Here is a 26,804-nt window from a genome sequence, read left to right as displayed (position 1 = left end):
GTGTTCCCCTTTTTCTTAAGTTTTAAGTAGATAAAGAGTAAAAAGCTATGTAATCTAGTTCTAAGTTTCTTTCTCAAGAGAGAAAAGATTGTTTTGTGTGAGTTCTTTTTACGGTTAGAGTTTGTGAACTCACTGGTCGCATCAGATAAGGCAGACCCGAGATGGGCTCCTTTTACAGCCTTAAGGTATAAAGAGCCAGAGCTACTTATTTCTGCGCACGAAGTAGGCTTACCTATATCTCTCAGGCTAACCGACTCAGTAACACACTGAAAAAAAATTTCTATTATTACGGTGGTAATAAAGTACAGCACCGGAGTCAAGAGTATACACATGGTGCATCTAACTAATAGACTGACTACAGTCAGCAGAGTTCTCTCTATATAAAAGAGAATAAGATCTTCTCAGTCTCTGTTTGGATTTAGGTGTACATCCAGTATTTCTTCTAATGCTACAGTAATTACAATATCAGTGGGAGTGTATGGTAAACTACAAATTGATTAATGAAGATTTTGCAAAGAACGTATCAATTGAAGTTAAATTTTGATTGAAACTTTAAATGAGATTAAAGTGACTCCATGATAGGCTGCCATAACATAATATCATTTGAAATTTATGGTTAATACTAAATGGATTGAATATCAGGAAGACATTCCAAGAATGTATGGCTTTGAAGAAAAAAACTTTTAAGACAAATAAGGTTAATTGTTTTGACTGTATAAACATTGCTAAAACATTGTGAATGCGAAAAAGAATAGATAAGCTTGGTTTAGCTATAAAATTTTTGTACAAACTTGGAGAAGAGGTTGTTCATTTTGTTTACAAAAGATCTGGAAAAAAAATTCAAGCTGTTTTTTTTTCACTTAAAATCCTTAATAAAAAGGCTACAGCAAAGTTTAAGAGAGCAATCTAGAGAACGTCAAAAACAACAATAAAGCACTTAGGGCCTTAAGGGACACCCCCAGTCGGTACATAATGGATAATGTATGAGAATTTTTATACATTTGTTAAGAAAAATTTGCAAAAAAAGCTTCATTTTATATATATATATATATATATATATATATATATATATATATATACATCACATTTTGCAGTTTTTGCAATAGTTTATGAATTACCTGTAAATCTTTGGATTATTTTGTAATTTAGTTGTAAATCTTTGGATTATTTTATAAATTAGTTGTAAGCTTTTTGATTATTTTATAAACCATTTGTAAAACATTGGATTAGTTTAAAATTTCGAACAAAAAAATCTGTTTCGAAGCCGCTAAACTAAGCTTTGAAAAATTTATTGATTGCAAGAAAAGTAAAGTAAAAAATGAAAGGAAAATGGTAGTTTCAAAGGAAAACCAAGACTCAAAAGCACAAAACTTCAGGTATCAGCAACAAAGCACACCTAGGCAAACAACCTAGAATAATTTTTCAAAAATGCAAAGTGCTTCAAATTTAAATTTCCCGCCCCGTCAAGATTGCCCGTTAAGCGGTTAAACAAAAACAAGCTAAGTAGAAAAGCAGCCTATTGAGATTGGAGCATTTTTTGCAATTTAATTTTTTAGAAAATTGCCGAAAGTTCCTGAAAGTTGCCGAAAAAGCCGAAAGTTACAAAAGTCGGCAAAAAGTGCCAAAAACTGCCGAGAGTTGCCAAAAATTTCCGAAAGTTGCCGAAAAAACCGATAGTACCAAAATCAAACAAAAGTGGTCGAAAAGTTGCAAACGTCGGCAAAAGTTGCAGAAAGTTGCTGAGGGGCGCCAAAAGTTGCAAAAAAATTGCTGAAAACTACCGAAAATTGCCGAAAATTATGTGAAAAGTCATAGAGCATTTCCACGAGTTAGAAAATTTCAGAGCATATTATCCATTATTTTGCAAAAGTTAGTAAATTTTTATAAATTATCCAATATTGTACAAAAATTAAGAATATTTATAAATTATACTTGCCGAAGCTGAAAAATTGCCGAGCTCAAAGTGCTTCTCTTATATGAATAGCTAATTTTTTTTTAATTAATTGCTCTTTGAACAATTAACTCACATCTATATGCCATCTGCTCCACCTGAGCAGCTTCGAACGAAAAAAATAACGAATTTGATAACTACTACAAATTACATAGAAAATGAAAACCATGACCCAAACAATTTTCAGAAAAAATTGTTCCGCCATAATTTTTTGCAATACAAGTATCTTGGATTTTGAATGTTAGTTTGAACAATTTTTTGATTTCTATAAAACCTTGTCATTGAAAGTTTTATCTTATTATCCTTCTTAACCCGTAATGAAAAATGATTTTTTTTTGTTTTAAAGTATATGGCCAAAGTCATGCCTAAGTAGTATTTTTGTTTTCGAGATGACAAAAAAAACCGAGATATTACCATGAGAGTGGAAATTATCACATTGTATAAATAAATTTAAAACTCTACTCTAATTATTAAGTTTTGTAATTTTCAACCTCTATACTCTTCTCATTGAATTTAATTTTTGATCAAAATAACCAATTTCCGGTTAAGGAATGCTCAAAACCTGCTTTTGTTCTTTTTCTCTGAGCCGTTCAAATTTAATTCGTTCAAATGTTTCTCAATCTTTTCATAAACTCTACAACATATTTCACGAACATGTTTTCAACTTATATTGTGATTTTGTCCAGGAAGGTCAATTTTTGGCCCGAACGTTGTTTGTATCAAATGTGGTCAGCTTTTTTTATCATGAACTCTCTCTGGAAATTGGCCTAAATCTGTTGATATAGAATCACCGCTGAATCGTGAAGGCCGGACTGTAACGAATGAGAGAAAAGCAAAGAACAAAATTATTAATATCAAATCTTTTTAACACTGGTTTTCTCAGAACAAGAATGCTACATATCTTTTAAACTATAATATAATCAGTGATTTCCCTTTGAAGGAAATATTCAGTACATATACCAATATATTCTTATATATATCAGGTACTTGATTGATTGGAACGTTATGTGCAAAGGCTTATTATTATCAGTTGTATTGTCCTTTTCCGAAGTCTATGAGACTTTAGTTCTTCGGTTTATTGACCAAAACATCAGAAAATTGAAGCTCGTTTGTTTCGTTTTGGTTTTCCCCAAACCAAACACTTTCGGACGCTTTAAAATGCATATATACATGACTGCGATTTAGATTATAAACGTTTAATTCGCTCTTGTATTTTTTTGAAATACTAAACTTAATTTTTGATTGTGAATATTTTTGATTTTTAAGATTTCAATTTTGAGATGTAGCTAATTTACAGAAATTTGTATCTTCCTAATCCACAGTCAAGATTTACGACTAGAAAATGAATACGGCTCAAAAATATTCTCAAGAAAAGGAAATAATGTGCGTTTTAGTCTTACAGCTAATGTTTCGTGAAACAAAAGAAAGAAAAAAACATAGCAGGAAAAGTCCTGACGCACATTTCAAAGAATTTTCACTGACTAAACAAAGAACTAGACGTAAAACGGACTATAAGTGATTTGGGAAAGCCATTTCTAAAAAGTCAGATAAAATTTAAAAAAAACAGAAAATCATTGTTAATATGCCGTGTGAGCAAAAAACTACTAGCGAGAAATGAAAATCTGGTTCAAACAAAAAACTAGGCGAAAAAATGAACTATGAATGTATTGGGAAAACTATTCTGAAAAAATTCCAATAAAAAATCGAAAAAACGGTAAAAATCAAAGTAAAATTGCAGCATGTGAACAAAACACAACCAGCGGGAAAGCGAATTTTTGTGACAGCACCGTTTTCTCACTCTACTTTAAAATTAGAGCAAAAAATTTTCACGCCGCAAAACCACTCGCTTTTTTGCTCAACTTTCTGTTTCGACATGACCAAAATCACAACTCCAAATGAACTTCAAGAATCACCAAAAAATGTGAACAGATCTTTAAAAAAAACAGCGCTTCTTTGAATTTTTAAGAGAGAGAGAGAGAGAGAGAGAGAGAGAGAGAACCGCTTCCCTACAAAACCGCTATGTGCAAACTGAAACTTATTAACTAATGCATTTGAAAACATCTGGTTTAACTTTCTGGGGTTCGAAAAACGTTTATAATTCCTAAAATACTGTGGAAGAATTTTGGGAGTTTTCTGTAAAAAAAACAGGGAAAAAGGTTTTTGTAATAGTTCATTTTGTTCTTTTTCTGTTGTCATAGCAACTATTTATGTCTCATTAGTAGTCATAGTTTTAGTTAAAAATACAGTTAAAATTACAGTCACGTGAAAAAAGAATAAAATAGGGCTATAAAACGGCAACACAAGAAACACTCAAATACAGCAGCCGCCAAAACGGCGTCCTTGCTATAACATGACAAAACTTTAGCAAAACACCAACTTGAGCAGTAAATATTGCGTTACTGAGTCTGTTTTGTACGTTAAAATTTTTTGAGCAGTAAACTGTTACTTTGTCTTATATTGAAATATATTTCTGATCAGCAAATTATTTGTAACTGTAAGTGCATCTTCAAAAGAAATATTGCTCTCCCAGCTTCTGGTATTTCAAATCGTGAGTGCAAAAGCAAAAGCCGACAGAAGTTTACGTTTAGAAGTTTTTTTTTGCATAATTCGGTCTGAGACATATATCATTGTCTTCGACTTGTTTCTCTATTGGATTGATTTGTTGTACCTATAGGGACCCCATATTGTGCGATCTGTAGTAATCCCAGTCCAATTTGACATTGAAATTAAGATTAGCAAAAAGTCAAAAACTGAGTGCGAACTATTTTTTCTTCTTGCACGTCAATTTGCACGTGCGTCCGGTTGATCTCTCAAATCCAACGAGCAAAACAAGAACTGAGAAAATTTATGTTTGAAATTTGAATCATTAGCACCCAAAAATGAACCCCCCGCATTTTTTTTAAATCAGTGGCTGTTATATTCAAGAAGTCAACTCAGCAGTGTGTTGCTGTGGGGGGCCGAAGTCCCACCGGGTGGAACAACTCTATCAGTCTCAAGTTGCTGATTCCCCGGTGAGATAATTCCAGTTTTTAGTACAGTGGCAGTCTATAAAGAGGAGATGTGGGGTATTGTTTTCTTATAAACAGTTTTTCGCACGCTCAAAAATGAAGTACAATTAAAGAGCAAAAGAAGCTTTGACAATTGAAAATTCACCGAAGAAAGACATTTGTTCCAAGAGTGAGGTAAATCCCAACCCAAGCAGTGGTTTAACTCAACAGATATCCGACCTTACAATAGAAATTAAGTTTCACATTTCACCTGGCTACATTTTATTTTTTACTGACACAGCCGACAAAGTATTAGATATAAGATCCAGGTGTTAGAACATCCTTTGGAAGAAACGAAAGTTAGATACATTGGATGGGGCACTGATTACGACTCATGGATCAACTCAAAATCAATATGGTCCTTTTGGTGTTTCAAAAAAAACCTTTAAGTAAATTGAAAAGAATCTCCAAGGAACTATCAGACAAAGTTGACGATCTGCTAATTATTGCCGAGAGCCCACTCAATGTAGACGAGGCATGAAACGGTTTGAACTCCGAAAGAATTAGAGCAGATGGTAACCTTCCAGATATAAAAACGTTGCTGCACACTAAAGTCCCGACTATGCGCTATGTCCCTATCAATGTACAGCACAAATGGTCAGAGCTTTTCTCTGACGTCATTACTGATTGCGTTGAAGATTCTAATACAGAACTAAACTGGAGAAAACTCTTCGGATTGTCTAAATGCATTTTACTTGCCAGTAACAGAAGAGGGCAAAAACACAGGCGGAACAACGACCACAGAATTCTATAAAGAATTAATCGCTGGAACAGCGTAGACTTTGGAGGGCTATGGAACGAAGCTTACTCTTTGAAACAATCAAAACCATCAAACAATACAAACTCCGAAGATATTATCAAACGTGCAAAAAATTTTTGTTTCCAGGGCCTTTATGGCAGAGCAGCAAAAGTTTTGGCTTCTGATGGTTTTGCACCAGTCAACAAAGAAACTCTCGATAGTTTAAAAAAATTGAATTCCCCTGAAGAAAAGCCTATTGTAGTCCAAAATTTTTCATCACAAGCCTATCAATTCAGTGATGAAATTGTTTCGGAACAGCTGAACTCGTTTTCAGGATTTACAGCAGCTGGTCCTTCAAAAATGTTTCTCGAAAATCTTTTGCATGCTGTACAGTGTACCGCTTCAGATCAGTCACAAAGTGCTTTGAGAGTACTGACTAAGCTTGTAAACATAAGTTGCCGTGGGGAACTTCCCGAATTTGTTTCACAAGCTCTATGTAGTGCATCGTTATCAGCCTTGCTGAAAAAGAAAGGCGGTAATCGCCCTATTGCAGTCGGAGAAGTCTTGAGGAGGCTAATGGCTAAATGTTTAGCCAAGGAAGCAAATTTAGAAGCCAAGGAACTTTTCCAGAGCCTGCAATTGGGTGTGGGAGTGAAGGGAGGAGCGGAAGCCATTATTTATTAGACTAAGATTTCGTATGAAAAGATACTCACCTCGTCCTGTTCCTAGGGTATTTTGCAAATTGATTTTGCAATGCATTCAATTCGATAAAACGCAGTGAAATACTGAAAGCCGTTGCCAGTTCAATGCCAGGCATTGCCGCTTTTTTCAATTCCTGTTATTCACAACACAGCCAATTTTTCTATGACAAATTTTTTGTTAGCAGTGAAAGCAGTATCCATCAAGGCGACCCATTAGGTCCATTGCTTTTCTCTCTGACGCTCTGGCCCGTTATAGAGAAAAAATTCAGGATACTTCCCCAGAGCTTCAACAACATTCCTGGTATCTAGATGATGGTGTCTTGGTGGGCTCAGAGGACGATCTCATTAGATCTTGGGATCTTCTATGCCAGCTCGGACCTGATCGCGGCCTCCACGTCAGGGTCGATAAGTGCGAACTGTGGTCCACGGTAGATTTAGACAGACTGGATATAAGAGTAAAAGGAAATGAAATTTCAGGCCTTGAGGCTCTTGAAGCTGCTTTAGGAACCCCAGAGTTTGTCTGCAAGATTTTTAACGAAAAGCTGGGGGAAAATAGGGGTACTTTTCGATAAGTTGGACTATCTTGATGACCCTCAGTGCGCCCTAGGTATCCTACGCCTCTGTATTGGGTCCCCCAAAATGGTGTATTCTTTGCGTTGTCAAACGCCCACCAGTCCACTTATTAAATCCCTAAAAGTATTTGATGCACAACAGCGCGAAAACTTTGAGAATATCCTTGGAACTGTTCTTCCAGAAGAATCCTGGACTCAAGCAACCCTGCCCATAACCCTTTCAGGGTTGGGTGTTAGCCAATGCCAAGACCAGTATAAAGCATGATACGTTGGTTCTGTTCTCTCCTCTTAAGATCTTGTTTCAAAAATAACCGGTGAAAGCCCAAAAAATTGCCAAGTTTTCCAGGATCTTTATTCCAGTATAGCACAACTGGACATTTCAAACCTCTCGCGAAAGACGATTCAGCATGCTCTTGATAATTAAAAATTTCATGGTCTCAAAGAGAATCTAGCCTGTGAGAGAGAATCCGCCCGACTTCTCTCATTGTCTGATCGACATGCTGGAGCTTGGTTGTCTGCTCCCCCCATTCCAGCTCTTGGCTTCATATGGCACCAAATGAGTTTAGAATTAGTGCAAAGGACAGGTTGGGTGTCCCTGTCTACGACGCCGAAAGGAAGTGCCCGTTCTGTAAAGCTGGAGTTCTTGACATCTAGGGGGATCATGCCATTGCGTGTCACGGTCGAGGAGACGCAATTGCAAGACATGACCGGATTCGAGATAAAATAGTGTCTGCTTGCTCATCTGCGAATCTCTCACCAGTAGTGGAAAAACCTAATTCCAGAAAGCCAGTCACGCCCCGGAGACATCTTTGTCCCGACTTGCAAGGCGGGGAAACCTGCTGCATTTGATGTAACTGTTACTTCGTCGCTGCAATCCAACTCTCTCACTAATGCGGCTACAAAGGCAGGATACGCACTTGATGCAGCAGATGAAAGAAAATATTGTCTCCACGACGATAACTGCGCAAAAATGGGAATCACATTTGTTTCCCTTGCAATTGAAATCCTTGGCGGGATATCGGCAACCTTCAAGAAAACACTCAAGCGGTTGGCTGTGTTAAGTGACAATCGTTCCTTCCAAGCGCAGGGTTTGTCTGCAGCTTTCTGTAAACTAATGCAGTCCTTGTCAATCACCGCTATTCGGAGATCAGCGGAAATGTTGCTGGCACGGGCTCCCTAGTAGACTATTTTGCTCTTTGGGTGCTCGACCGCTCGGAGGGGAGATGGTTGATCCAGTACTGTTGCAATCATTGTCGACAGATATGATCAAGGGGTCTGCCTCAATGATTTTGACACGCTCTTTTTGGCCAGATTTAACCAATTCAGAATAAGAAGAGTCCCAATTGGTCCTTTAATAATGAGTCGCCAAAACGATTGCAACAAACGGGAGCCTTATAAATGTGCAGTTCTAGTATTTTATTCTTACCTGAACAAAGTGGGGAGAATAAAAACATACATTTTACATGTGAAAAATAAAACATGCCGATGAAATGAGATTCATAAACTATTGATCTGTTGTATTGACAACCACCGTTTTGATAACCAAGTTAATTGTTTTTATATTCAAGTAAGGGTTATGTTAATATAATGCTGTCTTTGTTCCTTGTTTGTAAAGCAATATCTTCTTTAGAAACATTTTCAAACAGAAACAAACTGCAAAAAGATAACACCCAGCCAGTGACAACTTCTGCCTTACCCAAACTGAGGTGTAAGTGCATTCGTGAAGTGAGATCAACAATTAATCATTTGATGACATAAAGTTCAAGTGGCTTTGACTTTCAATAAAAAATAATCAATTCTATCAGAAAGTTTAAATATGTGTTTGGTTAAATTGACTTCAAACATATAAACATATTCCCATTAATCTTAAATCTAGATGAAATATGACCAAAACATTTTTTATCGATTTTTTCGGGGATGCTGGAGATAGGTAACGATTCGCTCGAACATCCCTATGTACTTATTGCTTCTTTCGCAATTTCTACTCCAGTTTAATTACAAGAAAGTTCCAATAGATGTGTTAAAAAGTGAGCTAAAGTCTTCTTTCATAGGCTAGGATGCTGCGCGGTTTTTTCTTAACAGTTTTTGGCATAGTAAGTCATAGTATAGGCGGGTTGGCGAGGGCGTGACCTCATCTTTTTTAATGATCACATCATACGCACTGACTTTCTCAGGCGAAAAAAAAGAATAAAATACATGACACATAGATAGACGAAAGCTGAATTCTGGTTTTTCTACGTTTCTGGTTTCGGTTTTCATTTACAGACAAGATTATACTGATTGGAAATCGTAGGTTACAGAAAGAAAATAAATGTTTTTGAATGATAAATATACAGAGTCTATATCTCGAACATGTTCAATCTTTGGCTGGCGATAGCTCATAGTTCAAGTTATTCAGAGACACTTTAGCCAGTTCCAGTTTTTCCTCCATTTCCTTCACAGAATTTTTGTGAAATTCCACAATCTCCTGACTTTGTCTGTCAATTCTGAGCTGTAAGTTTTCATGCTTGGCCTTCAAATCTTCTGAATATAAGGGTGTCCTTACATATATATCACAAACCGTAGCTGCCGGGAACACCGCGTCTGTTTTGAAGACTTCGATAGCTTCTTTTAAGTTTGCAGCCCATTCTAATATGTGGTCAATGCTCTCGGTGTATCTGTTCATAGCATCCCACAGTTTTTGGCGCTGCTGGTCTGCTCTGTCGAATGACTGGATGTAGTGTGGCTTACCACAGTGGTACCTGTTGAGACAGTCAGTGCAGACTGCAAGTTGACACTTGGCACAGAATTGATCTTTCTCAACCGAGGGGTGCTTCTTGCAAGATCGCTGGTTTTCGAAGTACCTTGAAGGTGTATCGGATGCCTGCAACAATTTGAGTTCATTTAATGATATGGCATGATTTTTGTATCCATTGACACAGCAGTGCTACATGCAAAACTACATAGCCCCCCCCCCCCACCCCCATGAATCTATAGCCCCCACATTATGAAATAATTATCATGATTGGGGGCTATAGGTTATCTGACCACTAAGCTGGAGCGGGGGGGCTATAATGGGAAAGACCCCAGAATATGACGTCAGCTATCCAACTATACTAATGCCTGTTACGTCACTTGTCCATTATCATTTATTATTATTGGCCAGTTTCTTCAGTATTAATGGACAGTTTTTTCGTTGGGCAACTGTAACAACTCATGCAAAAATTCGCACGTTTGACCTTGTTTCAGTCCTTTAATAATTATTATTGGAAGAGAGAGGGTATTACTCTTATATACACTTGTTTCCCTATTCACTCTCGTAGCTGTGAAAACGAAAGCCAAATACTGACCTGGAAGAAACAGTCCTAGTTGCTTATCACTGGGTCGAGGAATGCCAATCACAGATAAAATTGCGATGGCACTGACTCAGTTTTATTTAAGACATTGTCAGTATATTTAAGAATAAAAGAAACCTAAGCGCAGTTGTCTTCATAATTTCAGCGCTGAATTTAGTGGTCATCTCTCATATATTTACCGCTTCAAACATCCAAAATGACTTGAGATAGCATACCCGATTCGGAAACAAAAGTTTATCCTGCAAGACAGAGTTAATCTTGCAAGATCTTGCAAGAATTAACTTTTTCTTGCAAGATTCTTGCAAGATCTTGCAGGATTAATTATGTCTTGCACGATCCTGCAAGATAGACATTTGGTCTCATCTAGGGTTGCCGGCTCTCTGTTGTGCACATTGCAAATAAGGGGGTTGTGTTGTGGTGCTTCATTACTATAAGAGATAATGGCATTGCGAGCGCCACCACTAATTTAACTGTGAGACTTTAACACACATTAATCTCACATTATATCCCGGGTTGAAGTTTCTTTGATTTCATACAAGGATCATATATGATTTCATACTGTCCATACTTGATTTCTTAGTACGATCCTTGTATGAAATCAAAGAAATCATATATGATCCTTGTATGATTACCAAGAAATCATATATGATCCTAGTACGAATACCAAGAATCATGCATCTATTTTTTGAAAATGTTTAACCATTTATGTTTTTCGTTTTTATTCGTTATTCGTTTTTATTCATCACCTATATGATAACCCGGCATCACATTGTGATCCGCCAAAAGACCCTAACGTACAATATCAATTGCAAGATGGGCACAAAATAAAAATAAAATAAAACACATAAAAATTTTTTTGACATATTCTTAAGCCAGTTTATACATATAAATGCTAGGTTATAAAAAAAATAATCAACAAAAAAATGCATATTACGTCAAATTCGTTTTCTGAATACGTCTAAACCACAAAGTTATTCTTTTAGCGCACATAAAGAATCAAATGTGGATTGCAAATGCGATATAGTAATTTAATAAGTCCTCTGACTACATTATACGGGAATTTGTGTCACCAGTCAATGTATTATGTGTCATATATGACCTTGTATGATTTCCAAGAAATTTTTTATTTCTATGGAAATATGGAAATTCAAAATTATACAGTTTTTAGTCTTTGAATTTTTTTGTATGATCACTGTATGATTTCTAGGAAATCATAAATGGTCCTTGTATGACTACCAAGAATTCATACAAATCATATATGACCAAGTATGATTACTAAGAATCATATATGACCTAGTACGAAATCAAAGAAAGTTGTGTGATCGTTGACCCGGGATATGATATTAATAATTATTTGTTACATACGCTAAAAAAATTTCAATGCAGCAATATATAGTAAAAAACGCTTTTGCCGATGCGGATATGCGTGATAAGAATGAAAATCATTTTCTGAACTCTTCCACTATTAAATCAAAATTGAATCAAATAAGTGTTTTCATCAACATCTTCTCTTATAACATGAATAGGAAATTGGGAATTAATGATTTCAATATAAAAATTTGCAGATGAGCTGAATTCTGGTCGAGAAGCTTATCAACGTTAGCTATCAAAAATTTGAGAGCTAATGAGTCTTTTCAGCGCAAAATGTTTTGTATTTGCGCTGGTTGTTTGTGAGTGTATGCTGGGATTTCTGTTAATATAGAAGTTTTGAAACTTTTCAATTTGGTCCCCCAGGTTGAAGTGCCACACGGGAGTGGACTCTGATCAGACGCAAGTCAATCGCACACGGTGCATTTCCGCGCCAAAATTCCAGGGTCTGGGAAGTTGTTCGAGTATGATCAGAGGTCACTTCGATCCGGGGATGGTCTGATCAGAGGTCACTTTCGTCCGGGCTGGTCTGATCAGAGGCGGATTCAAGCGCACATTAGTATGATAAGAGAAGAATTAGAGCGCAGCAGGGTCTGATCTGAGACCAATTCGAGCACAGTTGTATTCTTTCGATTCTTTCTTTTTTTAGTGAGAGATGTTGGCTCTGCCAAGAGGCAACAAAAAAGCAGCATTCTGATCAGAGACAAATTTGGAGTCTGATGACTCTGATCAGAACCAAAGGGGTCCAGCTGATAGCAAATGCCGATCCCCTGAAGAAGAAATTTTGATTAACGGTAGACCACGACATTTCTTTTGGAAAGCTGTCTAAGTTCATCCATTGTGTCAGAGAAACGCACTAATGGTATGGCAAATAAAATTTTTCTCAACAGTTGAGTTTTGTTTTCATTAGCAATACTTTTAGAGTTTTTCCTTAGACGAATTTCATACTGCAATCATCAAATTTTGGAAATGAATACATTATAGCAAAATTAAAGATATTCGTCCATAGTTAAAAACATTCACTGATATGCACAATTGAGTCTGATCAGGAGTGATTTCGAGCTCACAATAGTCTGATCAGAAGTAATTTTGAACGCAAAATTCTCCGGACAATGGTCTGGGTCTTGTCTGGGCCATGCTTGCAATCGTCTGGACAATTGCCTGATTTCAGTCCGATCAGAGTTCACTTCCGTCTGGCAAGGTCTGATCAGACACAACTTCGAGCCCAACCCGAGCGCACACGGTGTTTCGAGCGCACATAAGTCTGATCAGTGGGCACTTTGATTTGGGATGTTCTGATCAGAGGTCACTTCCAGATGGCACCTCAACCTGGGCCACGCTTATTGTGTGCATAAATTTCCAACCAGCAACTGCAACTATTTTACAGAATTAATAACTAAGTAATCCACATGGTCTGTAACTGAAGTGTTTTTTGTTGGCGAAGAGTGGATGTACCTTGCTTATTACGCAACCTGTGAGGACGAGGGTATGGTGTTTGTTCCATTTGTACTCAAAGTGTTGGGCGGTTTTTTCTATTTTGAAGGTAACTCTAAAGAATGGCCGTTCTGTCAAACAACCGCAATTCTTTTTCCGAGGAATTTTTTGGTAGCCTAGCGTAGATTTTTCAATCACTTTCATCTTTATTATTGGGACTCAGCTTCTACGAATTTGGCTCGGGATGTTATAAGAAATTAAACTAAGCTAGCATTAAATACTATACTCTATGTTTTCTATATGGAACAACAAGTCGTTTCACAAACATTATTTAGTGAAACAGCAGTTAATTTATGATCATACTGTGTATAAAGCATGATGTACAAAACAAGAGTAGCTTAAATTACTTGATGAACAGTTTAGAAGTGGGGAAAATAAGATCATACAGAGGCTATATCATGCCATGAACAGAATATTTGACAGAGAAAGTAATGATGAAAAAGCTATGGTTCAGTACTGATTGCGGATGCGAGGTAGGGCCGGGTAAAGTTAACCAATTTACCAAACTTAACCATTCTGTTGACCAATCTGCGAAAAGTGATTTTCTGATTAATTTATTCTGAATTATTCAGGTGTGCGCAGCAATTCTCCTTTGTTTTCCAAAAATGGTTTGGGAACTTACAGTGTCACCCCTCAGTGTTCTGACCAGACTTGAGTTCTTTGGGAAATAGTCGGCAGATCTGTTATGGCACGTGACTGGCGTCTCACACTCTGGACAGAATGTCGCTATACTCCTCCCAGTAGACTCAGAAAAATGTGACGTCAGACAACTCAGACAAAATGAGTGCCCACAGGGCAGAGTGCGCGGATCGTCGAAAATATTTCTACACAAATAACAGTTCCGACCGTCGTCAACAATTTCTCCCATTTTGAGTTTTTCTAAGTGATTTTGGTAATTTTGCTGCTGGTCAACGGCTAGTAAAAAACAACAACGCTGCTTGAATATTTTTGAAAGTTTGAAATAAACTGTGCGATTTAGCATTAGAATATAAGCTAATGTAAAGTGCTTAACAGAAAACAATTAAGTGAATAAAAAACGTGCGTTTTTACAAGTTATGCAACATAGAAAACTTTTTAAAAAAGACAACAAGAAACTTCTGCATAATCTCTTCGAGAATTTTTTTACATCGGTAATTGTAAGTTTTCCCAAACAAATCATACTGCTATAACAAATCATACCTGCTATATACTGGAAAGAATTTTGTCGTCTTTGCTTGTTGTGATGAGCCATATTCTCGCATTGATAAAAACATCCAAAAAATTTTTTGAGAAATCAAATTTGTATATGATGTCTTTTTGTCCGCTTCGAAAATAAGATCAAGTTTTTCCATTCGGTTAAAGTGAAAATTTTAAAAAGGATTAAACAAGAAGTGATTACAACTTATTAAACAGCTTTTTACGAAAAAAAACTCGCAGTTTTCACTGTTGTCTGCGCAACATATTTAGGGATGGCAACGAATAAATGACACAAAGATAATTTAAAGTCCAAATGCATCAAAAACTGAACTATACTATAATTTCAATATTATCCACGTTTGTAGAATTTGTAATTGTGCAAATAACAGATCCAAAATCTCCCAAATTATATTTGGCCCTTATTGTGTGTATTTTGCGTATTTTCGTTGGATTCAATTTCCATTTAAAGTTTGTCACATTTATCCACCAATAATTTCATTACCCTAGTCAAGACACGATGTTAACCTTGCAAGATTTTGCAGGATTCTAGTAAAATATTTTAATCTTCCAAGATCTTGCAAGAGGACAATCATTCAAGATCATGCAAAAGGATGTTAATCTTGGAAGACCTTGTGTTTTTCTTTCAAGATTAACGAAAGATTTTGCTTTCATTGAATCATTATCTGGCCCTGTCAGGAAAAAATCCTTAAAACATCCCTCGCATATTTTTTCTTACGCTATTTACAAACAAAATAATGTTAGAAGACATTTTTTTGCTCGCCTACGGCCTGCCATTAGCCAGAAGATATTAGTCACTCGAAAGGCTAGGTAGAGTTGTGTCCAGAATTCTTCCGCTAGTGTCTTTTTAACTATTTGAAGAAATTGAGCTGTATTGGGGTGCTGTTTTCTTTTAAAATCTGTTTACGCATTTTCCTGATCCTTGAAGTAGAGTGGAGCAAAGATTCAAGTTACGCCAAAAAAGTGTATGGAGCAAGAAAGTGATTTGTTTTGCAACGTGGAACCATTTCACTCCAATTTTGAAGTAGAGTAAGAAAACGGTGTTTGAACCTAAATACCATAAATTCGCTCTCTCGATTTTTTTTTGTTCAAGCGCGGCAATTTGACTCTTTTTTTTCAGTTTACCTAATTTTTGATCGAATTTGTTTTTGGAACAGTTATTAGTCAATTATAGGTTTAGTTATTGGTTTAGTCAAAAAATTTCCTTTGAACTGTACCCTAGTGAAGGAATGAGCGCGCTAAAAAAATGCAAAAATCAGCGGAGTTTGAGTGGACAGTTTAGCAAAATCCGCTCAAAAGTCTTACAGTTTTTGACCGAAAGGAGCGTAATTTCAACGGAATTGAAATTCAAGAATTGAGCGGAAAATGAGCGGTATCAAAAATGCAACAAATGAGCGGAGTTTGATAGGAATAAAAAAAACGCTAATTAATAGCCTTTGAGACTCAAAAAACCGCAAGAGAGCCTAGAAAACTGTTTTAAGGAGCCTAGAAACCTATATTACCGAATCTGGAAACCTATCTTATAAAGCCTTGAAAACCATCTTTAGATTTTGAATAGGTTTTTTTACATGTTCATTGTAGAGGCTAAGATTTTCATTTTTTCCATTCATTTTGCGTGCAATTTTCGTTCCGGTCAAATTCCCCTCAATTCTTGCTTTTTTTTCGCTCAAATTTTTCTCATTTCTTGTATCTTTTTTCCACGATTCCGCTCATTTCAGTCAAATTCCGCTTATTTTTGTCAAAACTTTTATTTTCTGAGAGGAATTTGAGCAAACTCCTCGAATAGTGTAGTCAGGACTTATCCTGCTGTTTTTTAATATTGTATAGGTTTAAAAATCTTATATCGTAGATATAGAATTATCATGCGTTGTGAAAGAATTAGGACGCAGTTGAAACAGGAAAATACAAATAAGATATTGTGAGATGAAGCTGTTTTCCCACCGCAAAAACATTACATGTATTGGCATTGAACTCGGTTTATATGCCCAACCTGTAGAAAATGCGGAAAATTTGCGCAATGAAGTTTGATTGTCGTTTCCATTTGACGCAATTCCCACAGATAGGCGCTTCTTTCAACAATTTGACCAAAGGCATCCAGAAATCGCAACACATTTGAGTTTTTGCACATCTTAGGTTGATGTCCAAAGCCGAAAAGTGACTTCGAATCAGTCTCGCTAGAACGAGTAGTTGTTATTTCTGAGCCCAAGATGACGTAGTATGGAGGATCACAAAAGTGCTAAATTTTTCACTAATTGGATTGATGTTAGGAGAATCTGGGAGCATCAATGTCTCCGGAAGCACCAATCTGGAGATTCTGGAAGCACCAATGGCAATGACTGGATCGTAGATATTCTTGACCTGATATATGCAGCAAAGCTAACGAGCGACGGGTCAAGAAAAGGGCTAGCAATTATTGAAATCAACGCTGTGAAACAAAATAGTGGAGTTCCATTTTCGGTATAACTTCCTTTGGATAAGTGTTCATAAGTGGGTCTTGTCAAATGACTTGCTTTTGAACCAAAAATGGGTCACAACGCATTTGAGTCTGATCAGAAGCAATTTTTCGTGCACTTCCAGCGCAAAAAAATTTTTCAGCGTTAAATTTTCAATCCTACACACTAAATTTTTCTCGTATGAATCACACAAAAAATTGTGTATTGCCACACAATTTTTCGGGAAAAAGAGAGTGACACAACAGAAAATGCGCAGCTCGAGAAAATTTTCCTTTGAAAATTGCTAATTTTCCTCATACCATCATTTAAACGTAAAATGGCTCAATTTTTTATCGCACGAGGAAAATTTTCTCGGGTTAAATCACACGAGACGCATTTATCACGGGAAAAATTGTGTGATTTTTCATCGCACGAGAAACAATCGTGTGATTTCACAAGCAAAAACTTTAGAGTGTGTTGTTGGTGGACATTCAGAAATTAGCTCCTGCAACTTAAAGAAAAATTTCAAAAACAAGTCTAACCAGATGAAATGATGTAATCAATATTTAGCATTTCAGGATAGCCAACTGTCGTGCGAAACATGCTTGTAAGATAGCCATTTTTTCCAATATTGTGCAGCCAACAATTTTTATCTGAGAACTTTTTTGTGAGAGCTTGTAAGAGAACCCCCCCCCCCCCCCCGACTTACCCAGATTTTGCAAACAATTTACGCTGTGACTTATAAAAACAAAAGACACGACGCGTAGGTTCGTTTTGGGTTTGATTGTTGCTTCCATTTGACGCAATTCCCACAGATAGGTGCTTCTTTCAACAACTTTACCATAGGTATCCAGAAATCTGAACACATTTGACTTTTTGCCTATCTTAGGTTGATGTCCAAACCCGAAAAGTGACTTCGAATCAGTCTCGCTAGAACGAGTAGTTGTTATTTCTGAGCCCAAGATGACGTAGTATGGAGGATCACAAAAGTGCTAAATTTTTCACTAATTGGATTGATGTTAGGAGAATCTGGGAGCACCACTGTCTCTGGAAGCACCAATCTGGAAATTCTGGAAGCACCAATGGCAATGACTGGATCGTAGATATTCTTGACCTGATATATTCAGCAAAGCTAACAAGCGACGGGTCAAGGATAAGGCTAGCAATTGTTGAAATCAATGTTGTGAAACAAAATAGTGGAGTTCCATTTTCGGTAGCAAACTAAATAACTTCTTTTGGATAAGTGTTCATAAGTAAGTCTTGTCAAATGACTTCCTTTTGAACCAAAAATGGGTCACAACGCTTTTAATTCTTATCACAGGCTTCATCGTGCCCACTTGAGTCTGATCAAAAGCAGTTTATCGTGCACTTCAAGCGCAAAAAAACTTTTCAGCGTTAAATTTTTAATCCTACACAATAAATTTTTCTCGTGTGAATCACAAAAAAAATCGTGTATTGCCACAAAATTTTTCGGGAAAAAGAGTGACACATAAGAAAATGCCCAGTTAGAGAAAATTTTCCTTTCAAAAATGCCAATTTTCCTCATAAAATCATTCACACGAAAAGTCGTTCAATTTTTTATCACACGAGGAAAATTTTCTCGTGCTAAATCTTACGAGACGCATTTATCACGCAAAAAATTGTGTGATTTTTCATCACACGAGAAAAAATCGTGTGATTTCACTCGCGAAAATGTGAGAGTGTGTTTTTGTTGGGCATTCGGAAATTAGTTCCTGCAAGTTAAAGAAAAGCTTCAAAAATAATTCTAGCCAGATGAAATGATGTAATCAATATTTAGCATTTCAGTATAGGCAATTCTGTCGTGCGAAACAAGCTTGTAAGATAGCCATTTTTTCCACTATTGCGCAGCCAACATTCTTTATCTGAGATTTTTTTGAGAGCTTGTAAGAGAACCCCCCGTCTTACCCAGATTTTGCAAACAATTTACGCCGTGATTTATAAAAAACAAAGAAACGACGCGTAAGTTCATCTTAAGTGATAATGCTATAATGCTTCTCTTTTATAGTAATACAAGATGCAGCAGTTGCTGAAATTGACAGCATTGGGAAAATTGCGTGTTACAAATGCTTCATTACTTACAATTCTCAAACGCAGACAAAAACCGTTTGAAAAGAAAAATGACGGTAAGAGCTTCATTTATAAAATTGTTTCAGTGCTCCAGATAAAAATGAAGTTTCTCTCAATGAAAGAGAGAGATAATATTTCAAGTACAAATCTGAAATTAGTTATCAGAAAAGTTCGCACTCCCTTTTTCCCATTTTGATTACATCGATCATTTATTTGTTGGTGGGCATTCGGAAATTAGTTCCTGCAAGTTAAAGAAAAGCTTCAAAAATAATTCTAGCCAGATGAAATGATGTAATCAATATTTAGCATTTCAGTATAGGCAATTCTGTCGTGCGAAACAAGCTTGTAAGATAGCCATTTTTTCCACTATTGCGCAGCCAACATTCTTTATCTGAGAGAATTTTTTTGAGAGCTTGTAAGAGAACCCCCCGTCTTACCCAGATTTTGCAAACAATTTACGCCGTGATTTATAAAAAACAAAGAAACGACGCGTAAGTTCATTTTAAGTGATAATGCTATAATGCTTCTCTTTTATAGAAATACAAGATGCAGCAGTTGCTGAAATTGACAGCATTGGGAAAATTGCGTGTTACAAATGTTTCATTACTTACAATTCTCAAACGCAGACAAAAACCGTTTGAAAAGAAAAATGACGGTAAGAGCTTCATTTATAAAATTGTTTCAGTGCTCCAGATAAAAATGAAGTTTCTCTCAATGAAAGAGAGAGATAATATTTCAAGTACAAATCTGAAATTAGTTATCAGAAAAGTTCGCACTCCCTTTTTCCCATTTTGATTACATCGATCATTTATTTGCAACAAAACTAAACTTGCTAGATGAAAAGTTGAGTAAAATTATGTAAGAGCTATGCTTGTAAACGTCACAAAAATCTGAGATTTACGCTAGAAACGCAGATTCCTAGAAGAATCATTCAATTACCCCAGTACTTACAACCCTATATATAATATCAGGTATGTTTAAAATGTGTATCACTGGTATGTATCACTGTATGTATAAAATGCAAAATTAATATCTTTTTCAAAAAGAAACATTGCACGATCTCAATAGCACTGATTTAGACGTATGAACCTGTCACACTCTACATTTGTCCAAGACTTGTCAATTTTAAAATCAAATCTTGACAATTAAGAAAAACATTCTAATGAACCAAAAACTGGTCCAAAATATGTCCTGCAAACGCAAAAGCTTGTTCAAAATTATCGACTCTAGACATAAGAAAAAGATGAAGGATTTAGAAGTTAAGAACAGCCAGTGGGGCAATGGATTTGGCAAAAAAATCGTTGCCCTAATTTCAACTGAATTGGTTTCTTGAATGCTTACCATAGGACGTTTTCAATTTTGAAGACTCCTTGACGATAGAGATTGAATGAATATGGGCTAGCCAAATCATCACCGTAATAATATACGCATTTATATATATATATATATATATATATATATATATATATATATATAAATACATCTATATATTTAGTTATATATATATATATATATATATATATATATATATATATATATACATATTTATCATATATATATATATATATATATATATATATAAATATAATAAGGTGCGAATGTATGTACATATATAATTGTGTACATATTTATATGTATGAGTATATGTACATATATAAATGTGTATATATTTAAATCGGTGATGTGACTTGCATATGTTCTTTCAATCTCCATCGTTAAAAAATTTTTTCAAAAAATTAGAAAAATCTTATGGTCAGCATTCTGGAAACCATTTCAGTTGAATTTTGTCCAAAGATATTATTGCCAATTCCATTCGTCCACTGGCTGTCCTTAACCTCTAATTCCTTCATCTTTTTTTGGAGTACAATAAAAAAGAAGAACTGAAAATCAGTATTCGACATTAGCAATTTTTTTCACAAGATATCAGTGGTAAGCAATTTTGTGGGCATTCTGTTATCGCTTTTTCATAAAATAAAAGTGCCTAGGACTAAAATAGTTCTCTTTTGAACGTCCGTTTTAACCAATGGCAACAATTTTTAGCAGGTTGCAGTTATGTACATCGAAAGACACATTTTCCGGGTTCTCAAATTGAATAGAAGAGGTAGAAGGAAGCTCGGTAATGTGCGTGCGCTCATAATGTTCCTACCCCGCTCTTCCACATTCTTGACCTTATTGGCTACCAAATGATGAAGAGATAGAAAACTTTCAACAACATACATATTGTTCAATAAACAACTAATTGAATAAAATAATGACACACTGGAGGAACGGTGAAAGTTGTTGATAATGGGACTAATAGAAAGGACCAAAAAAAAAAATCAGACAACAAACATTATTTACGACCAAAACTCAATGTCTATAATGAAAAAAAAAAGGTAACAAAATCAGATTCGCATCAGATAAAACCTAAACAAAACAATGTAACATATATTTCATTAGAAACTATATGGGAGCTGTCCTCAATGCGACTAAATAACAGGTCGGAGAAAGAGGAGAAAAGAGGTGCGAAGTTCAAAACTACGTTTCTATTTTTGAAAACAATTAATTTCTCAGTTATTAATGTCATTAGATATTAACTGATTTCACTAAATTGTTCATTTATATCTCCACAGGAAATAATTAGGACATTTCATTATCCAATATTCAATTGGGCAAAATTTCAAAGCCAATGAACCTACAATCATTGTTAAAATTAAAAAGAAAACAAAAATCCTTTAAAAGGTACAAATATAAAAAAATCTCGTAGTTATAGTAGTAACAAAGCAAAGAAACGGATGTTTGAAGCTAAAACCGTTATCAGGATTAAATTATAGCTCACTGGAAACAGGTTGTGACCTGTGTTTACAGAGACTGAGCTATAAATCGAAATATTAACTTTTAAAAAAATGACGAAGCTCGAAAATCTTAATGAATACAAATATTTTCAAAAGCCATAAGAGACTTAACACTTCAACAAAAAGGGGTTGATTAAGTTGCCACACCATAGGAAGCCAATTGGGCATGTTAATGATGAGACTAATACACGAACCCACAAAATAACAACAAATACATAAAGAAGTCAAAACATCAAACAAGTTTACGGCATCACACTTTTCAAGGGACTATCATTATAAGAAGTTACCTGCGTGAATTGTAAATCATCACTTTTCCTAATCATAACATAAACTAGTCCTCCCAATAAAAGGAATACGTAGACATGACAACAAAGAACTCCAAAAATTGAACGGTGTAGAACTCTTGAAAACTTTTTCAGAAAAAAATGATCAATCAGAAACGGCATCGAATCAGATTGGATTCAACTTTATCAAGGTGTGCCCCAAAAAACGATACTCGGGCGACTACTGTTCAATCTTTACTCAAACGACCTAAGATTGAAAATACCAAAAGATTGTCAACTAGTACAATATGCTGATGACACACTACTTTTTACGTCCAACCATGTATTGCTAAATGCCAAAATCGACTTGGAAAAAGCCTTAACTTTAATTGTTTATTATTAAGAAATGCATAGTCTAACGCTGAATGCATCAAAAAAAGAAAGTTCATTATTTTTGTAAAAAATCTAAAGCTCTCCATACATCTGATAAAAAATTAAAATAGGAAACTGGCATTCGTAAATCTGAATTCATCAAATACTTGGGTTATCCATAGATTCAGCATAGATTCGTTAACATATCAAGATTAAGTGAAAAGTTTACTACGTAAAATGGCTTGTGGTATAAAAAGTTTTGACTCTGAATTCAATTGTCATAAGCCACCTTCATTACTCTGCGGTTCTCCTGAATGGAATTAATAACAACCTAATAAGATCACTCGAAAAACAGTTAAGCTGGGGCGTGAAAACTTGTTTTCATAGAAAAAAAATTAGATAGTTCTCTAGATCTCAAAATTAAAATACAAATTTTACCGATCAGATATTTTTAGATCAAAAATTACTTTTCCATTTTTGGAAAATTACTTTTCCATTTTTGGAAATCACTTTTCCATTTTTCTTCCAGCTTATCAAATGATAGAATATCCTACACTAAAACTAACAAAACACTAAAAGTCCAAAAAAAATTTCTTTAATGTCAAAATTCAATCCAGCTATTTAGAAAACTGCGTTTTTAATAGGTACAATAAGAGGTACAATAACTTATAACAAATTTGTAATGAATGAACAAAATTCTCAATATCTCAAAAATGATCATAAATGCGATAAAGCAAAACAAATTCTAAAACAATACATTTTTGAATTGTTTGTAAAGAACCCAAGTGTAGCATCAATATCTTCTTCATCTTGGAAAGACGTTGAATTTGAATAGAATTATTTTTTGTTTTTGCATAGCTTCTACACTGCCTCTGATATTTAATCGTTGTTTTATAAAAACCAGATGGAAATTCAGTGTTCACTTTTAAAAAAAATGATCGAAGCAATCAGTCACAAAGTATAACCAAATGCTACAAAAGTGATTGAATCATCAAAAAAACCGAGACGTCTAATAAGTGAGACTGAGTGAGACATGGTGACGAAAATGAAAACAAATAGGAGACAATAGAAGAAAATCGTTTTTCTTAAATTTAATTTAAAAGTCATCAAAACAAACAGCTATAAACTGAAATCATCCAGGGGAAGAATTGAGACATCTCTTTATTAGGTATATGGCTTACAACATCAAAAAGAAAGACAAACCTAGGAAAAAACAAAAAATCCACAAAATTTCGAGAGATAGCTTTGTCTCAGTCCAAAAAGCATAAACTATTCAACAAAAACAGAGAACAAATCCAGATACGCCTTTTTCCAACACCATGCATTTTCCCAAATATGCTTTCCTTCAAATGGATTTGTCAATAATGTGATAATTCGACAAAGAAACAAAAGAAATACATAAAATATGCAATTATGCTCAAAAAATAGAAAAAGAAGTCAAAACGCTTAGTATCAAAACAAAGGAACCGTCAGTTGAATGAAAACCGTCGCCGACATTAATTTATAACTCGAAGGATATTGGTTTCCGGCTGATTTCACTTAGACTGCGCCTGAAGTTAAGAGAATTAACATAAAATAGTGGCAAAGTTCAAAATTTTAACGATATTTCCTTAATATAAATATATTCAAAATCTTAGCAGAAATTAGATAACAACTGAAAGAACTGTCTAGGTTCAATTATACCGCCTTACTGCCAACTGGATTTTTGATTGGGGACATTAAGTCATTGGATAACAAAAAAATATAACAAATTGAATCAAAACTCATGAAGTCGATAAAATTTTCACGAAAACAATTGGTCAGAGCCATAAAAACCATGAGCTTAATTCTGGAACCATAACATAACCATGTTGGACCTAGTTTATTGTAAATAATATCTGTCATAAATTCTGCACTGATTTGAATTTGTTGTCAATATTTTACATAAGAAACATTTACCTAGCGGAAATATTTTGAAAAAAAGTTGTCGCGCCCCATTAAAATCTAAAACAATCTTATGGTAAGGAAGAAGGTGATATCAAGATCAGACCAGATATTGCTGCGCGTCTAACAAATCACCCAATTATTCAATTGGTTACGAAATAGATCATTTTTAAACAAAATTTTTTAGTTTGACAAAATTAAATAATGCAATTTGTATAATTATCGAGTTTAAATTAGCAAACAACTGGCAAAATTATTATTCCAGAGGACTCTTAAAGCCAGAGAGAGAGAACAACTAGCTCCCGCTGAGCTTAAGAAGAATATGGGTGCAGTTTTGAGTTTTCTACTTCCAGCACATTTAAAGGAAGTGCGCTAAAATAGCAAATTTGGTCCCATTTTTGACGAAAAAAAAATTTAGCATAAAATCTAGACAAAATACTGGGATCGAACAATTGTGCAACCCTCATCTATCTTTAGAGATCAATAACACTGCAGTTAACAGTTTTAACATATTGCAACAAAATTGACGAAAATTTAGTCAAAAATAACCAAAGGTGAATAAAAACAGCTGAAATACGTCTCAAATTTACAAAAAGTTAAATCTCGATATCTGCATATAAATAGCAATAATTGAAAAAATAATACGCTGGACAGATTCTCTAATGATACCACTCACAACTCCCTACGATGATTATATCGATCAGCCAAAACTGTCTGAACAAAAAAAAACCATTAGAGTATATACTGCCTCCACCACCAATGTGGGTCGGAACAATAAGGAAAGAAATAAGGATAAATTAGGATAGTTCTTTTCTATAGTTTCTAACGCATTGTCATTTTGTTGAGCAATGAGAGAGTTTTGAATTTTAACGATATCATTTAATCAAACTCTCTAACTAGTTTTTAAGTGATTGTAATTCAACGAATCTTTGATCTATTCTTACCACTCAAAAAAAAGATTTTTGCTAACCCGGAATTGCAGCTCAGATTATTTCAGCGTTGAAACGGAAAATTTGAGTAGTAAAGACGACCTTCAGTTCCGAAAATTCTCATCTCCAGAATATTTGAAGTTTCGCTATTCGTAGTTTTTCTTCATTATGATTATATTGAGTTCATAAAGTTCGCAAAGACTACCTTTCTCCTGTATAGTTTGAAAATTACTCAAAAAATAAGTCTGAGCAGAATAATATAATAATCTGGGGCTTTCAACTGGTAACTACCATCCCGGACCTTGCTCAAAGTGCGTTTCAGCGCTGTACCATTGTATTTCAATTTTAACCAGTACTGAACCAGACCAATAGCAGTATAAATACTTTTGCCAGTCTGCCCAGAGTCGATTATGAAAAATCCCAGACTGCCCTTCTTATTCACAGTCTCATTTACATTCTTGGTCAACACTGCACAGAATGTTTCACATTTCTCTCATCCATCAGACTGTACTTACAAAGAACATAGCAAGTTTTGAAAATGTCGAATAAATGACATCATGCTTTAAACTTTTAATATGGCGATACCCTCATAAGCTATTCTAGCTCAAACTATACCATATATTGGTGCATTTACATCTTTGCAGTGGAGTCGGAGGCAGAGGTGGAGGTCGGAGGCGGAGGTCGGAGGCGGAGGTCGATGTGCGAGTCAGAAAGTTGTGGTGTAGTAGTGCTTGTGGCGGCGGTCGGAGGCGGAGGTCGGAGGCGGAGGCAGATGTCGGAGGCGGAGACGGTTGTCAATGTGCGAGTCAGAAAGTTGTGGTGTAGTAGTGCTTGTGGCGGCGGTCGGAGGCGGAGGTCGGAGGCGGAGGCAGATGTCGGAGGCGGAGGCGGATGTCGATGTGCGAGTCAGAAAGTTGTGGTGTAGTAGTGCTTGTGGCGGCGGTCGGAGGCGAAGGCGGAGGCGGAGGTCGGAAACGGAGGCGGAGGCGGAAGCGGATGTTGATGTGCGAGTCAGAATTAATAATATCAAAATAAGTTGTGGTGTAGTAGTAGAAGTAGTAGTGCAAGCATCGGGCTTCGCCCGTGGGGTGTCAAGCGCAGTGTTTATCAGTCTGTTTCCGTTTACCTTTTTCTAGTGTCTGAATAGTAGACTCAATGGTCTTCATATGTTGAGTATTTCAGATCTGATTGTTGCTTTGTGTTCCTTCTCTTGTGTACCTTTCTTTTGTTTACCTTTCTCTTGTTTACCTTTCTGTTGTTTACCATGGCCAGCGATGATATTGTGTTTGAATTTCACTTGGAGCAATCTATAATCATAACAGAGGATACATTATATCTGGGATTAATTGATTTTGAAACTGAATTGTACCATGGTAAGTTATCAATGAGAACAGTGAAGCCAGTCGCAAAGGTTAACAGAAAGAGGCGATTGAGTAGTACGAAAGGAGGTTCAGTGTCGAAGAAGAAAGTGTTCGTTTGCCAGTACTGTGATTACAAATCAACCGCCAAGTACATGACTGACCGCCACGTGGCGAAGGTGCATTAGAAGAGTGTGGAACCAG

At 35.6% G+C, this 26,804-nt stretch overlaps 1 protein-coding gene across 1 annotated transcript; it reads right to left on the bottom strand.

Annotated features, from left to right (window-relative positions):
- Nucleotides 1-9,214: 9,214 nt before the first annotated feature.
- On the bottom strand, nucleotides 9,215-14,194 carry LOC142349371 (tripartite motif-containing protein 59-like). Its single transcript, XM_075400859.1, has 2 exons — nucleotides 13,830-14,194; nucleotides 9,215-9,873 (listed from the first exon to the last, which is right to left on the bottom strand). Exons 1-2 carry the CDS (start codon nucleotides 14,187-14,189, stop codon nucleotides 9,367-9,369), a joined length of 867 nt encoding a protein of 288 aa, XP_075256974.1. The 5' UTR covers nucleotides 14,190-14,194; the 3' UTR covers nucleotides 9,215-9,366.
- Nucleotides 14,195-26,804: the final 12,610 nt, after the last annotated feature.

The sequence above is a fragment of the Convolutriloba macropyga genome, chromosome 11 (genome assembly GCF_964194025.1).
Source record: "Convolutriloba macropyga chromosome 11, txConMacr16.3, whole genome shotgun sequence".
NCBI lineage: Eukaryota > Metazoa > Xenacoelomorpha > Acoela > Convolutidae > Convolutriloba > Convolutriloba macropyga.
The sequence above is the reverse complement of the archived record's forward strand: the minus strand, read 5'-3'. Positions and strand labels throughout refer to the sequence as shown.

Coding starts and splice junctions, on each gene's coding strand:
- LOC142349371 (XM_075400859.1), bottom strand. CDS start 14,189: ATGCTAAATCGCACAGTTTATTTCAAACTTTCAAAAATATTCAAGCAG. Junction 9,874..13,829: donor GAACACTGAGGGGTGACACT/GTAAGTTCCCAA, acceptor AAATTGTTGCAG/GCATCCGATACACCTTCAAG.